General features: G+C 41.4%; 1 protein-coding gene across 1 annotated transcript in view; it reads right to left on the bottom strand.

The window, feature by feature from the left end:
* NPTN (neuroplastin) overlaps positions 1-14595 on the bottom strand; it is a 31654-nt gene extending 17059 nt beyond the window's left edge. Inside the window, exons 1-3 of the mRNA XM_025040374.1 lie at positions 14268-14595; positions 9168-9339; positions 5790-5884 (exon numbers count right to left, since the gene is read on the bottom strand). Coding sequence (XP_024896142.1) covers positions 5790-5884; positions 9168-9339; positions 14268-14595 — 595 coding nt within the window. The remainder of the gene's footprint in view (positions 1-5789; positions 5885-9167; positions 9340-14267) is intronic.

Here is a 14595-nt window from a genome sequence, read left to right as displayed (position 1 = left end):
GGACTTGTTTGTGACTTAAAGTTTATCAGGTCAGACACTGACGAATTATATTATTATCTTATTGATATTAAGGTGCCTCGCTTCATTTAATAATGCCGGGTCCTGCTGGGTCTGAAGTTAGGTCTAGGGTCTGACAGAGCAAATACTCCTTACTTCCCTGTACTTTCCCAGGGAGGCACAGACCGGTGGCAAGAGTGTGGGTAGATGTGGCGAGGAGGTAACAAAGAGACTCTTAAAAGAGATTACAGACCTGCTAGAGGTAAACTCAACCTCTGCCTTGTTAGCCACATGCTCTAATTACATTAGTTAATGGATAGCCTTCCAGTGTGCTAATAAATGGCAATGCAAAAGACTCTTGATTACCCAACCACACGTGACCCAATTTTATTACCTGGGCCTTTGGCTGAGAACAAGTGCATGTTCCTCGGTACGCTCTGTTGCCTGATTTGCATCCAGCTCCTCTGCCAGGCTGGTGGCTGCAGAAAGTGTCAGCTTAGACAACGGAGGTATGTTCAGCTGAAGCTGACGATAAAGTTAAACACAACAGAGCTAAGAAAGGTATGGAGCCTCTTAGATGAAATGCTTATTTGGTACTCACTTTTCAAAGTAAATTCATAACTTTGCAACTCATTTTCAAAGAAACTCCATACTTAAAGGTGTTGTCAATGAATGGGTTGTCCCCAAGTAAACATAATGATACTGTATTGATGGTCTCTTTATTTCCTTTATGCAAAATACCAAATACCAGAGACATCTTGTCTTCGCTGTAAGCAAATTAGAGACTTGGCTGAAGGCAGAGGGAGACTTAAGATTTACTGCTAGCCAAAGGCTAATCCAATAAGCAATATGAGATTGGTCAAGATAGAAGCTAGAAAGATGTTGGCTTTTGACTCAATAAGGCTTCTCTACACAGAGTAGGTTCATTCTTGGTTGTGAAGATGAGAGCTGTCTGGGATGTGTGCTGCCTCTTGCAGGTGAGGCTTTTCCCTTTCCTGCAGGTGAAATCACTGAGTGGAAGGCACCAAAATCTCCAAGACAGTGATTCTAACCTTGCTGTATACTATAATCACCTGGAGTGCTTTTAAGAAGCCTGATGCCATAGCCATATTTCATACACATTAAATCAAGTTTGAGAAACACTGTTCTAACACCATTCCTGGTACCAGTGTTTGAGATCAGGGGGCTACAAGGAGGAAGTGTCCCATAAGATAGGGAGATGAGTGAGCGGAGGTGAGGGGAGCACTAAGGTGACATTCTCAAAGTTAAGCAGCTGACAGTCACTAACACTAGGAAAAGCAGCTTAGAAATAACTTCTTCAACAGCTCAACCTCTCATGTGTCCATGGAAGGAAATTATAACCCATTAGAGCCCTACGGGACCTTAAAGACCATCTATCTCATCCTACTTCACCATACACTGGGCAGCTGAGGCCCAAGGAAGGAAGTGACCGGTCACGGTCATGGCAAGTTTAAGGCAGGCCCAGAATTTGAGCCCATTACTTCTCTCATTTTGAGGCCTTTTAATTGTCATGCACTGAATGCAGCCGCATGGCTTAGTCCTTTGCGGCATGGGCTCCGGCACTAGAATGCCTGGGTGAGAACCCTGGCTCCACCGTTTAACTCTATCTCTCTGGGCAAGTCATTTAATTCCCTTGAGCCTCGATTTTCTCACCTGGAAAGAGGGGATAATAATGGCATTTACCTCAGGGAGTTGTGAAGATTAAAGGAAGAGAATGAGTAATGCACCTAGCACACAGTAAGTGTGCAATATTAGCCCTTCTTAATCTTATTAAGGAAAACCAGGGTAGCACCCTGAAGAAAGGAAAATAAATAATAGGTATAGTTACTTGGGCTAAGGTTGATAATCAGAATGTTCTAGTAGCTTCAACATACTATTATGCTTCCAAAGACTTTTTAAGTATGGGCAATTGAGTCAGAATCAGCTTCAACAGCACCTCTGACCTCAAGGATGTCACCTCTAAGCATCCTCACCTGTCAAACTAGCTGCCTATCCTATCAAACGAATAAATAACCATGAAAATGCTCTACACGCTCAAAGTGCTGTACACATGTGAGATGTGTATTGTTCTCTTAATGATATCTGTCATCTCACCATACAGGCCATCTCAACCAGTTTGAACTTTAACATATCACTTGTAAGGCTATGCAACAGAGTAGGAAACGGGGAAATGGGGCAAGGTCACTTGTAGAAATCCTAACATTTAGTCATAATATTCAAATAGAAAGCTAAGAAGTAGGGAGGAGAAAAGCAAACTTGATCCTGGCTCTTGCAGCCACCAAAAGACTGACTGTCATTTGAAATGCCCAATGAGTAGGAAGAGAGAATGACGGGCCTAATAAAGATGAGAGACCCAAACTTTCCTAGGGCCGGGTTGTACCTTTTCAGAAGAGGCACTGGCCTGGGTGCTGCAGAAGGTTTGATGACCACCAAAATCCTTTTCTAAAAACAGCAATAAAACTAAAACTCGTTTCTTAGAATAGTCAAAATGGTTGAGGGATGAGGATAGGGTTCAGGAGTCATGACAAGGATTTTTCTTTCTACCTTTGTAAATTACATAGAAAAATTTTACTTGCTCTTTTATGAGCACTATTTTTTTTTTTTTTTTTTTAAATTTTAGAAAAGGAAGAAAGGGGAAGAGGGAGGGAGTAAGAGTTAGAAAGGTTAAAGAATTACGGGGTTAGGAAATCGAACACCTATTCATTCACAAATGCTCTATAATAAGATATGGAGTCTCTGGAAGACAGGGGCTCTGAAGAACCAAAAAGTTGGGGAAAGTGATGTGTCCTCAGAGTTATCTAAGTGGATCCTTAGAGAGGTTGGGCTATGGGGCAGAGGTCCCACTAAAGTCCAGTCATTGCTGTCCCTCTCCCTTGGCCAGCCCTGCTCCATCTTCTACCTTCAGCATTTGCTCAGGTCACCTGCCAAATAACTAAGAAATGTAATCCTAAACAGTAACAGTATCTTCCTGTTTACACTATGCCTCATCCTTGTCCTTTAAAACAAGAAAAACAAAAAACAAAAAAAAAACCTACTTTAGATGCAAGGTCTTCCTCACTACATGCAGGTACTACCATCCTCAGAAATCTTTGACAGGGATCTACAGACGAAGGTGGAAAAGCACTACCATTTCTTGTCTATTCCCAGACACACATTCCTCCCTCTGACTCTTTTAGCCTTCTTTTTTTGGAATACAAGTAACTCAAGATTTGGTAATGTGACATATAATGCCTAGTCCCTGGATACTCCAAGTCCTTTGCTCCCCACAGTGCTAAGCCCAAACAACACCCTAGGGAAGTTCTGAATTGGAGGAAAAGCCGGATGGGGAAGAAAAGGGCTGGGCATAGAATAGGTGCTAAAAATATATATATTGCCCCGAACTGTCCATTTAGGTAAAACACAAATGAAGATTCTCAGGAACTCCTTTCATTTCAGCAGAGGTCACTTATGTACCCTGAATCCCCTGAATTTCTCTGTTCTCAAGTACAACCATCTCTCATCTATTACTCAGCAGATTTTTCAAATCACTATTAGCTATAAAAAGAAAACTCTCTTATCCCACTCTAGAGGCACTGTGGAAATAAAAAGTTTATATAAAAATGCCTTGAGAATAACACACACATACACCGCACTCTAAATTCAAGGCAGTTTTGTACCCCCACCACAATCGAGAGCTAACTTAGAATATGATCTTGGGCTTATAGCAAACCTTTTTAAATTTACACAGAAAAAGCCAAATGTTCAGTCTTTACCAGACTAAACTATCTATAACCTGAAAGGCATTAAGTGTACAGCTGTTGTTCTGTCCAGATGTTAGAGGAGAGAGGGATGAGAGCAAGACTAGAATTCCTTATGAATTTTTTTGAGAGACTAACATCTCTAAGCGAGTCACAAACTATGTTTTAGAATTGTATAAAATAGAATTCTCTTATGGTCTACTTCTTTACAACCAGGATATCACCACCTGCCCAATCTTCCTCACAGGGCTGTTGTACAGTAAAAATGCAACTCTGCACAGTACACACCTTCACTATGGTAAAACACAATGTAAGTTGTAACTTCCTCTGAAAACACTCTTGCCTGTAGCCTCCTCTTCTCTGTCCCTCCAGACTGCTGCTTCATATCTGCTAAATAGAATGTGAGGAATGATGCCTCTAGGGCCAATGAACCCCACCTTTTCAAGGAGCCAAACCAATGGAAAAAACAACATCTGTTTCTACTCCTGAAAGTACTGCTCAGAAATCATTAATGCCAAATCAATACGAGTACAGTTAGTTAGGACTTGCAATTGTATGTAATTATCCTTTAGGCTTAGAGAGGACTATTATTAACTTGAACACTACTTACCTTCTCTGGCCTACCCTGTCCCCTGTGCATTTGGACTTTGTGCCAAAGGCTCAACCTGTAATGTAGGACTTCAGGTCTTACATGGAAGAGTCTCTCCACATAGCTCAGCTCCTCCCAGTGGGGAAAAGCCTTTGGCTGACTGAGAGAAAATGTTTTCTCACATCTTCATCCTCATGTTGAACAAATGTGGCATTCTTCAAAAACAGAGATAAACCCAGATCTCTCCAAGAAAAGCCACTGAATTAATCAAATCCCAGGTTCTTTGGCCTATGTGGACTGTAACCATGTAACTGTGACTCAACCCCTTCAAGCATTTAGAACTCAATCTAGCAGCAGAGGAGGTACTGGCCACCCTTTTGTCAACTCACTAATTAGGGCTGTGTCACCAAGACACTACTTCATTTAATAATAACATATAATAGAAACTTTGTATCTAAGCCTTTCTTGAATCTGAATTTTTAGTCTTCCAAATATTTTAAGGAACATCTGAATACTTATTATACGGGCCCTTCCTATTTACTAAATTTATCCTTCCAGCTCCTAGGGACCGCCCTATGGATCTAAGGAATAAGACTGCATCTTCCCTAAGTTAGGGGGAAAAAAAAACCTTGGGAAAAAATCTCTCATCTCTTCAGTCTAATCTCAAACAGTAGCCCCATCTCCCCATGGTCATTTTATAAAATGGAAAATCATGAGACTGGGAGTCAGGACCTGAGTTCTATGCTAGCACTGCCCCAAACTCACTGTGTGACACAGAACTAATGGTTTCATTTTTCTGAGTCTCAGTTGCTTCTTTGAAATAATACAGGAAAGCTAAGATTAACGATGTACTTAGTAAGTAGCTCCAACTCTTATAATTCTATTGGTATTTCTTGTAGTTTTCAGCTACAGCCTCATCTTTAAGAAGCCATGCACCCAGAGTTGCTATTAAAATTCTAATGAATTATCCAGAAAGTTTGTTTACCCTGCACACTGTACCACCAAATCCTGCTGGACCACTGGAGAGACCTATGTAAAAATTCTCAGAAGGCACTAATCTCAAGAGCTTTACATGAGGCTGAACCATATGAAGCTGACAAAATTCATACATTTTTAACATATGAAATCAGCAATTTCATATAGTTCAACCTACTAAATTAACTTATTTAATCCTCCTAACAAACCTATGAGGTAGGTTAGGCTTTACAAATGAGGAAATAGAAGTACAGACAAGTTAATAATTTGCCACAGTCACAAAGCAAGTAGATGATGGGGTGTGGATTTAATCTCAAGACAGCTGAGCTCCTGAGCCTGGGTCCTAACTAGAACGTTATATTGCCTCCCATAATGGAAACAAAAAGAGCTTGATGACTGGGAGTCCAGACAAAGGTAGCGCATCAGAAGAAGAGTGAGAAGCTCACACCAAAGCCTCTGTTGGGTTGTACCTTTCACTTCAATGGTGGCATTTGCTTTAGGAGCACTGACAAAGTGATATACACAGTGGTATTCGCCTGAATCCTCAGCTCTCGGCTTATTGATCCTGCAGAGATGAGAAGAAAAATCAAGTGAGGAAGCTGGGAACAGTCAAAATACACAACAGAAGGAGAATCCAAGGGGCTACTACGGACCCTACTCTCCAAATCGTGCCCCTGAATGCAATTCACTTCTCCTCCTAACTAAAAGGAAAAACCTTCCCCTTGTATATCCCAAAACATTGATGTTTTACTCCTTACTGGGTGCCATGAATACAAAAGAATGATATATGGTACCCAACCTTAAGGTGCTCCGGTCTATTGGGAGAAATAAACTACAAAACAAGTAATCAAACTAGAGGGCTGTACGAAGTACTATAATCTATATTCAGATAAAGAGGACGGAGCCATCACAAAAACTTCTTGCTCATCCGTGGGTTCCAGTCAAATAATAAAGAGCAGGAAAAAAAGCAATTCTTTGTCTGTGCTTCCCTAAAGACCTTGTTTTGGTAGGCTTGTTCTTCCTACCCTGTATTTCAGTAGCATGCCTTTTAGTAATTCTATTAACAGGACTCAAGAATAGTTAAAAAAAAAAAAAAAATCTGCCATCAGAGCATCAACTTTTAAGGATTTTGGATTTTAGAGGCAGCTTCAAGAATAGTTACCTGCATGATCTGGCCCTGCATGATCTGGCCCTGCCTACCTCCCTAGCCTCATCTCAGCCACTTTCTAGCCCTGTTGATCTCTTTTCAGTTTTTCAATGTGCCGACCTTATTCCTACCTCAAAACCTTGACACAAGAGGTTCCCTTATATAGAATGCTCTTCTTATCAGTCTCAGCCTACCTAAACTCCTTTTCCATCAGCCTTAACTTACATGTCACTTTCCTCCCACCCCCAATTTAAGTGACATCCCCCTCCCTGACATTCTCTCTCATATTACACTGTAATTCTTCACAGCACTTATCACAACACGTAATTATATATTTATGTGGCTGCTTGATGAATGTCCGTTTTCCCAACAGACTAAGTTCTATGTGGACAGGCACTGCTTATTTGGTGCATAATATATTCAGCACATAACCTGGTACCTTGAATACAGTAGGGGTATAAATAAACAAATAAATGAATGCAAACTCAGAGTGAACAGCTGTGCACAAATCCAGACCAAGTTAAGCAGAGTGACAGGAATTAATGTAAGTAGTATATATGATGGCCAGAACAGCTCTTCCTCTCAATCACATAGAGTGATCCCAAACAAGCTTTTTTTGCCCCTGCAGACCAATTTCACACCAGCTCAGTATAGTATGTCCTATGTACACCCCCAAACATGTGCAGAAAGGCTGGTGTGTAATTGCAGAACACAGAGAAACAATAGCCTCTACAGATGAGAGGATAAACAGTATACAGGTCCTGCTCTTTTGCTCAGTGGTTAAAATGATACTTATGTACATCTCCACTGTATTAGCAAACGTCTGAGAGAAATTCCTAACCGTGACCACTGACTGGCCCAACGCATTTACCCATCTTACTGTTCATTCCAAAAAGAAGCATGGGTCAAGAGACTATGGATAAAGAGAGACACTGCCCATCCCCAGGACTGTCTCAGCATATCCATGGCAGCATAATATGCTCATAGTCAAGAGTCTTCTCAATTTGACACAAGTGCCTCTTCTTAATCAATATGCTCACAGTAGAAAAACAGTCACAAGTCAGCTGCTCTTAGTAAATGTTCCAGAATTTAGAGGAGGAGCAGAAGTTCTATCTTCAGGGCTTAGACTGACTCTAAATTTCCTAAGACGACTTGGGAAAATGAGGCCACATCTATGGGCCAAAATCTTTCTACAACATTCCCTTCGACTATCAATCGGGAAGCAACTGAAGCAAATGGGAAATGTCCACTACAGGCTACACAGAAGCAGGGTCTGAGGCTGGCTCCATGGCTGACCTATCAGGTGTCCCAAAGGACTCATCAGTTATTATTCCACAAAATGTGGGAGAACACAGATTCCCTGAAAAACTCTGTCATGTAGAATACTCCTGGAAAGCTTTAAATGAGCTGAGAAAAAAAAGAAGAGGCATTTTAAAAACTCAAGGTCAAACTTTATAAAGTTACAATTCAAAGCTTTGTGGGTGACACAGTACAAGACCCAAGAGAAACATGATTGGATGGCTGGTACCTTCAAAGAGCTACTGTAAAAAAAAACACACACACACACACACATATAACCAATGGACACACCTTGAAATAACACCTTTTATTCCACCCAACATCTCTATTCCATTAACCTTTTCCAAACTATAAAGATACAGCTGAGACTATAGTTCTAAATTTTTATCAGAGGAAACTACAGTGGAGATAGATTAACTAACTTGCCACTAACAGGTATGGGACAGACCTATCAGGCAGGAAAAAAACAATGACCTAGATCCCAGAAAGTCAGAAGACCTAGAACTAATCTTGGTTCTGAAACTTATTAGATACAGTATCTGAAAGCAGTCAAGAGTTATTTGAGTCTTAGTTTCCTTATCCAAAAAAAGGAGGAGGGTCCACAAATTAATGTGGATTAAATAAGCATATAAAAAGATCTCAATTCTGCAAACTACTGCAAAATGCTCTTCCCACTACTGAGTATACAGGTTTTCCTGATCTCACTTCAGTGCATTCCTTCTTTGCACTGGATCATGCTGCCAAGCAGGATTAGCTGATCCTTTTCCAGATCAGTTTTCAACCAGAAACAAACTATTCTGAAAGGTGAGGTGCTATGTGTTACTAGGTATTCCAAAAGAGCACCAAACCCTCTGGGTACCAGGTAACTTCAGCCAGCAAATATACCCCTTTCATCAAAGGATATTTCCAGGCTACTAACCTTATTCCAGGTCATTAAATGCCCTGTATCCACTGGTCTTGATCGGGTTATGGTTAAACACTCCTAAAAGGTAATTCACTAGGAAATCTACCCAAAGATCACAGGATGATCTTGCTCTAAGAGTCCTAAAGCAAATTGCAATCTAATTTCTCAAATTCTAGACTGTCAAGAGATCTGCATTCTAGTTGTCTTTTCTATAGACTAGCATTGTTACCCTGAGCAAATCACTCTCTATGCCCTTAGCTTCTTTGTTATGATAGAGTGAGGAGATCATCTATGGCTTGCAAACCTGGCTGCTCATTAGAATCATTTGGGAATCTTTTATAGGTTCCTGGGCCTCACCCCAGATAAACTGGATTATATTCTCCAGAGGACCATTTATATCTCATGTCTCTCTCACATAGCATAATTATAGATTACGAATGTCAAGGAAGCTCAACCATACTCCCTCCCATCTTCCCAGAAGTTGCTAGCCCCTCTCACCTGTATTCCATGTTGCTGGCATTCTTACGAGTGGCAGTCAGTTCTACCCCATTCTTTGTCCAGTAGCTGTATGTAAGGGTGTGAGAGTTGGAGGTGAGGTTACACTGCAGGGTGACGGGGAGAGCAGGGCTGTCCCGAATAATGACCTCTTCACTGGTGACAATTCTTGGCTCTGTAATAAGAGTGCACAATGATAGGGAGCCATAGCCTTCCATTCTCTGCAGCCCTGGCCTGAAAGTTGGATGGGGTAGGATGGGGAGACTAGAAGAAGAGGGAGGGCAGACAGGACCACATAAGGAATTTCACTTTATCACTTTGAAGGAAGTCAAGAAAGGAAAAACAATGATTATAAGCAAATGACCACTAGCGCAGACAACAGCCTGAAGACCAGTTGGCCTAGACGTGAAAAGAATGGGAGTATTAAAGGTGCTTGTACTGGCAACAATCCACTAACACTTTTGAATACCACCGTTTTATGAGAATCGCCAACTAATTCGGCTTCAAATAGAAAACCAGGCTCCACCTTGCAGTTTTGAAGACAAAGACAATATCATTTATAGAATAAACTCCCTATGGAGTCACTAGGCCTTGGAACAACAATAACAATAATTAGATAATACATGCGTGCGTTTTCCCACATTTAAATCTGATAAACCTATGGCAAACTAGTCATGGCCATTAGTTATGCAGAAAAAGACAGTGTACATCCTAAAAGCAAATTTCCTGTTGGAAGTCTATTGCATTTTCCAAATTTTGCCTAAGTAAAATTCTTAAGGAACGATCAGTTCTCTCCAGCCCATATTTATTCCCAAAACAAAATTTTTTTCAGGATGGCACTGTAAAACACACATTCCATTTTGAGATAACTAGATGTGTTATAATAATTATAACTAGATTCAATATATGTTGGTATTATGGGCTCCTAGAATTTTAGAGCTGAAAGGCCCTTAGAGTTCATGGAATCCCACTCTTTAAGAGCTAGAAAGGTAAAATGATTTCTGCAAGGCCATAATTATTATTAATGGCAAAGCTGGGCCTAGAAAACACATCTGGCTGAATTCTTTACCCCTGCCCACCCAACCCAAAAACACTCCACACACCTTCCACCCTCGGGCAAATTATATACTTTAATCTTCTGGTTCTATTCTGGGCTAAGATAATCTGCAATCACTACTTGAGCATCTACAAAAATAACCTAAGTGAAATATTATAACAGAATGAGCAGAAATTTTTTTAAGGCACACTGTATCATTCCTGGAAGGTTCATCCTTAAAGCACTCTGAATTCCATCATTATATTAAAGTCAAGATATTTCTGTTTGTGTCTTTTGTTGTTGCTATTTTTGTGGTTATTATTTATCTTTGATCCTTTCCCAGGTTTAGTTCTTTTTCTACTTTTGGTGAAACATTTTGGGGTGAAGCCATCTTTTCCCATGCACAATTAGAGGTATTTGCTCTTTTATTTTTTTTCCAATTCTTTCTCAGAATCCTTGACTGACTTCCCATTTCCCTGCACCTGGCTACCTTCTGTCTACAACTGTGTAGCAGCTCACTGACACCATTTTATGCAGTGTAATGCTGACTCTTATCTCTTGAGAACAGAACTCTCCCTCCACTGGAACTAAGCTGTGCTCATTGTGTAGGGAGAAGGATAAGATGGAGAAGTCATGGGACACAAAACATAATGCCCAAGGACCTTCTAATCAATGTAACATTTCTGATTGTACACCTCATATCATCAAAGAAACATTTGATGAATAAAGCAAATCCTTAAGTTTGCTCAATTAAATTGGTTCTCGCTATTTTCCAATTCTGGCAAAAAGATAGTGGTTATCTTCCATTCGGCACTGGACCTTATTGATAACATCAAACAGGGTCTCTATGTACAGATAATGGAGGCATAGCAGCCACTAAGACAGAAGCAGATGCATGTAAACACGTTAGCGCAGTGGTGTCCCATGGTTTCCAAAACACACTGGACAGAAGCCAAATCCCTGGGCCTTAAAGTCGAACAGAACGGCTGCAAACCCTGCAATGGAAGGCGCACACACACCATCAGCAGAAAGCATCACAGTTTCAAGAAAAATCAAAACTAAGCAAAAACAAAAGAGAGAACCAGTACTCCATGGAAATTAAAAAATATAAAGGCAACATTAAAACCCAAACACACTTTTAGGTTTTTACTGAATTTTTACTATCCAATTTCATTTTCTGTCCCACTTGGGACTCTCCTGGATCTTCTCAGACTTCACTGAGAAAGGGCAAACTCTGAGAATGAGGCCAAGAGCTTCCAGATGTTTAAATACAAGGAGGCCAAAATAAATGCTACTCTTACCTGTGGTGATGCAAATGACCACTGCAGCTCAGGGAGATTAAGAAGTTGATGAAAGCAACCTGGTAGAATGTCTGCCAAGAATTCTTGGAAGACAAAAGAAAGCACTTTTCCCCGTAAGTGTTAAAGATCCTAGACAGAGTCAGCTGGGAGCATGTGGATAATTTAAATAGGTGTATGTATGATTCTGTATCACAGGACAGTAGTGAGGTGAGGTAACAACCTTCCTGTGACTGATGTATATTGGAAACCAGTGCTGGACCAACCTCCTTGGCAACAGTGTCACTCTGCATTCTGCACCAGGATAAAGGTGGGGCTTTTATTTCTGTGACTGAGCGATGACCATAAAAGTCCAAGAGAGATGAACATTTAGGAGAAGCTCATAATTTTTTACCTGCCACAGACTACTATTTAGAAGTAATGGGTAGGAGACCTTTACATCAGCCATCATTCATATGTAGGAGAATATGCTATGGCCAGACCCCCCAAAACTGGGCACATTTCCTGCCTTACATTACTCAAGGAGCTTTGTGGAAAAGTACTGTCGGGAGGTCATTCTTAGACTGCAACCTCCCCCTGGAGGCAAATATCCTTGGGGATACTGGGATAATAAAACAATCTAATTAGAATGGAATTCAGGGTGTTAAAAAAAAAAAAAAAGACTATGAAGAAGAAGAAGAAGAAGAAGTCTGGCTTTCTAAAAACAGTTAACTAGGGTTAACTGACTGAGAGAAGCCTGGGGAGGGACTGAACTAGCCAAGGTTTCATTAAACCACATATAGACACCAATTTAGGAAGCTTACTTCCAAATAAACTGGAGGAATTCTATATTTTCTCAGGATTGGTAGGCAGGTGCCCCAAAGTTTCATCTTCTATTCCCAAGGCATGATCTTTCAACTGTGAGTTTACTTGAGTCAGGCTCCTAGAAGTACAAATATCAAATGCCCGGCCCAGTCCATACCTACAAACTTCTGCGGATCTTTGTGGCCATTTGGGTAATTCTACTTTTATAAGGAAAGGAGCAAAGGGGCAGGAGAAGGAGGCGTGCAAGGGAAAAAACTGTTAAATAAAAGAAAAATCACTGGGTTAATGTTCCCCATTTTCACAAAGACAACGTTTTCTTTTCCCCTTTCCAGAAGCAGGTTCTCTGATTCAACAGTGCCAACTGCAGCAGCCTCTCCTCTCTCTCCTTAAGGCCTCTTTTCTTCATAGGCATCTTCTGAATTACTATAAAGAATGGACACCAAATTTGCTATTTTCCATATAAGATTATAGATTCAGGGCCCAAGTCATATTACCTACTGTGTTATTACCAAATTCCTCATAAATGTATTTTACTTACTCTCTCTCTAAACCAATCAGTTCTGTAAGCCAGAACTGGCTAGAGGTCTCTTAGTCTTTGAAGAGAAGGTAAAATACCCAGAGGATCTTTCAATTAAACAGAGAATCCTCCCTCAGTTATAATCAGGTCAGATGTGGAGCTAGAACTCTTCTTGGCTAGGAGCATCAGTGGCTTCTCCCTCCCTCTCCTTCCCACCATACAACTACAAAGACACTTTCCAGAAACAGAAGTGGCTACAAAAGCTCGTGTGTCTGATGTCTTACTTGTACCTGCTATAAGAGAGGAAGGGGAGGATTCTGAGCCAGCCACTCAGCTCACCATCACCACTCAGAAGAACGGGGTTGGAATCTAGTTTCTTGTTTTTTTTTCAAGACACAAGAAAAGGCTAATGTGAACGGCTTCCAAACTATTTTTTGGAAGTAACCAGCCTCTGAGATGAGGAGCACAGTGCCAACAATCAGTCATCAGAGTCAAACTGTTTGTGAACAGGAATCAGATGCAACTCTGATTTTGAAACAGCATGATGGCATTTTAAAAAAATACTTTGTGCCTTAGGGTCACCTGGCTCCATAGCAAGACCTATGGAGGAAATCTCAGGCTGCTGCTTTTAAGAGAACAGGAGACTGGATGGGCAGGACCAGTGATGGGCATACTGCTGCAGTGGAGGGCTGTTATCAGAGAAGTACATGCCACTGTTTTAGAAAAGAAAAAGAGCTGGAACTATGGAAATATCCAAGCTTACATGCCACCCAACAACCAAACACACCACCACATCGCACCCATGGCAACACTCCCAGCACAGAACAGGATGACATCAAGTCACAGTGAGGGAAGAGGCTGGGCAGACACAAACTTAAAACCATAGAAGTGAAGGCAGTTACTCAGAGAGCTTCAAGCAAACGAACAGAAGAAATAAAAAGTAGTTAGACTGGGGAGAGAAACAAAAATAGAAAGGCACCAGAGAATAAATCAGCAAAAGGATAGCAGGAAACCTACTACAAAATTAAAGGGGAGGGAAAGAAACAATTCAACACTACCCTGGTTTGACTGCCTGGTTTTGTAAGTTTTAAGTGGTTTTGTTTGTTTGTCTGTTTGTTTTTTAGCCTCCCCAGTACTCCCTCCCCACCTCTTCCCAATGCAGATGATTTTGGACAGTCACGGTTTTCCCCAAGTTCTTTGTTCCTGAGGAGAAAGACACAGAGAAGGGTTGAGGAATAAAGGAGGTAGAGAGGACGGCAAAGAAGAAAAAAAAAAGTTGCCACAGATGTTTTCATACACTACAACCAGTAGGGTCGTGGGTTTGAAAAAACGAAGACAGGGGGTAGGGTGAGTGATCAAACTGGGGAAGAGGGAAGGAATCGGAAGGGAAAGGTCATTGGGCCACCTCTAATGACTACAGTACTACTACTGTAGGGTGCTGGACTCACTCTGAAGGACGCTTATGGTGGCCTGGGCTCGAATCCATGTTATGGAGGGGTTTTGCCTCAAGTCATTCCTCTTGGGGTCGTTGCTGGCCCTGCACTCGTAAGTCCCAGAGTCCTCCAAGGTGAGCCGGGTTATTCTCAGCACACTCACGCCGTTTGACCCGTAGGCGGTGTTTACGGTGACACGGCGCTTCCGAGCACCGTCCCACAGCTGTCTGAAAGACTCTGCTCGGTTGACTTCTGCGTACCACCACTGGATCTCTGGCGTGGGGCTCCCGACCACGTCACAGTACAGCTCAAAGGCGTCCCCAGTGAGCTTAGTTTCTGACAT

Source organism: Pteropus alecto, unplaced genomic scaffold (assembly GCF_000325575.1).
Source record: "Pteropus alecto unplaced genomic scaffold, ASM32557v1 scaffold38, whole genome shotgun sequence".
Taxonomy (NCBI): domain Eukaryota; kingdom Metazoa; phylum Chordata; class Mammalia; order Chiroptera; family Pteropodidae; genus Pteropus; species Pteropus alecto.
Note: the sequence above shows the minus strand (reverse complement) of the source record. Positions and strands in the feature narration are given on the sequence as shown.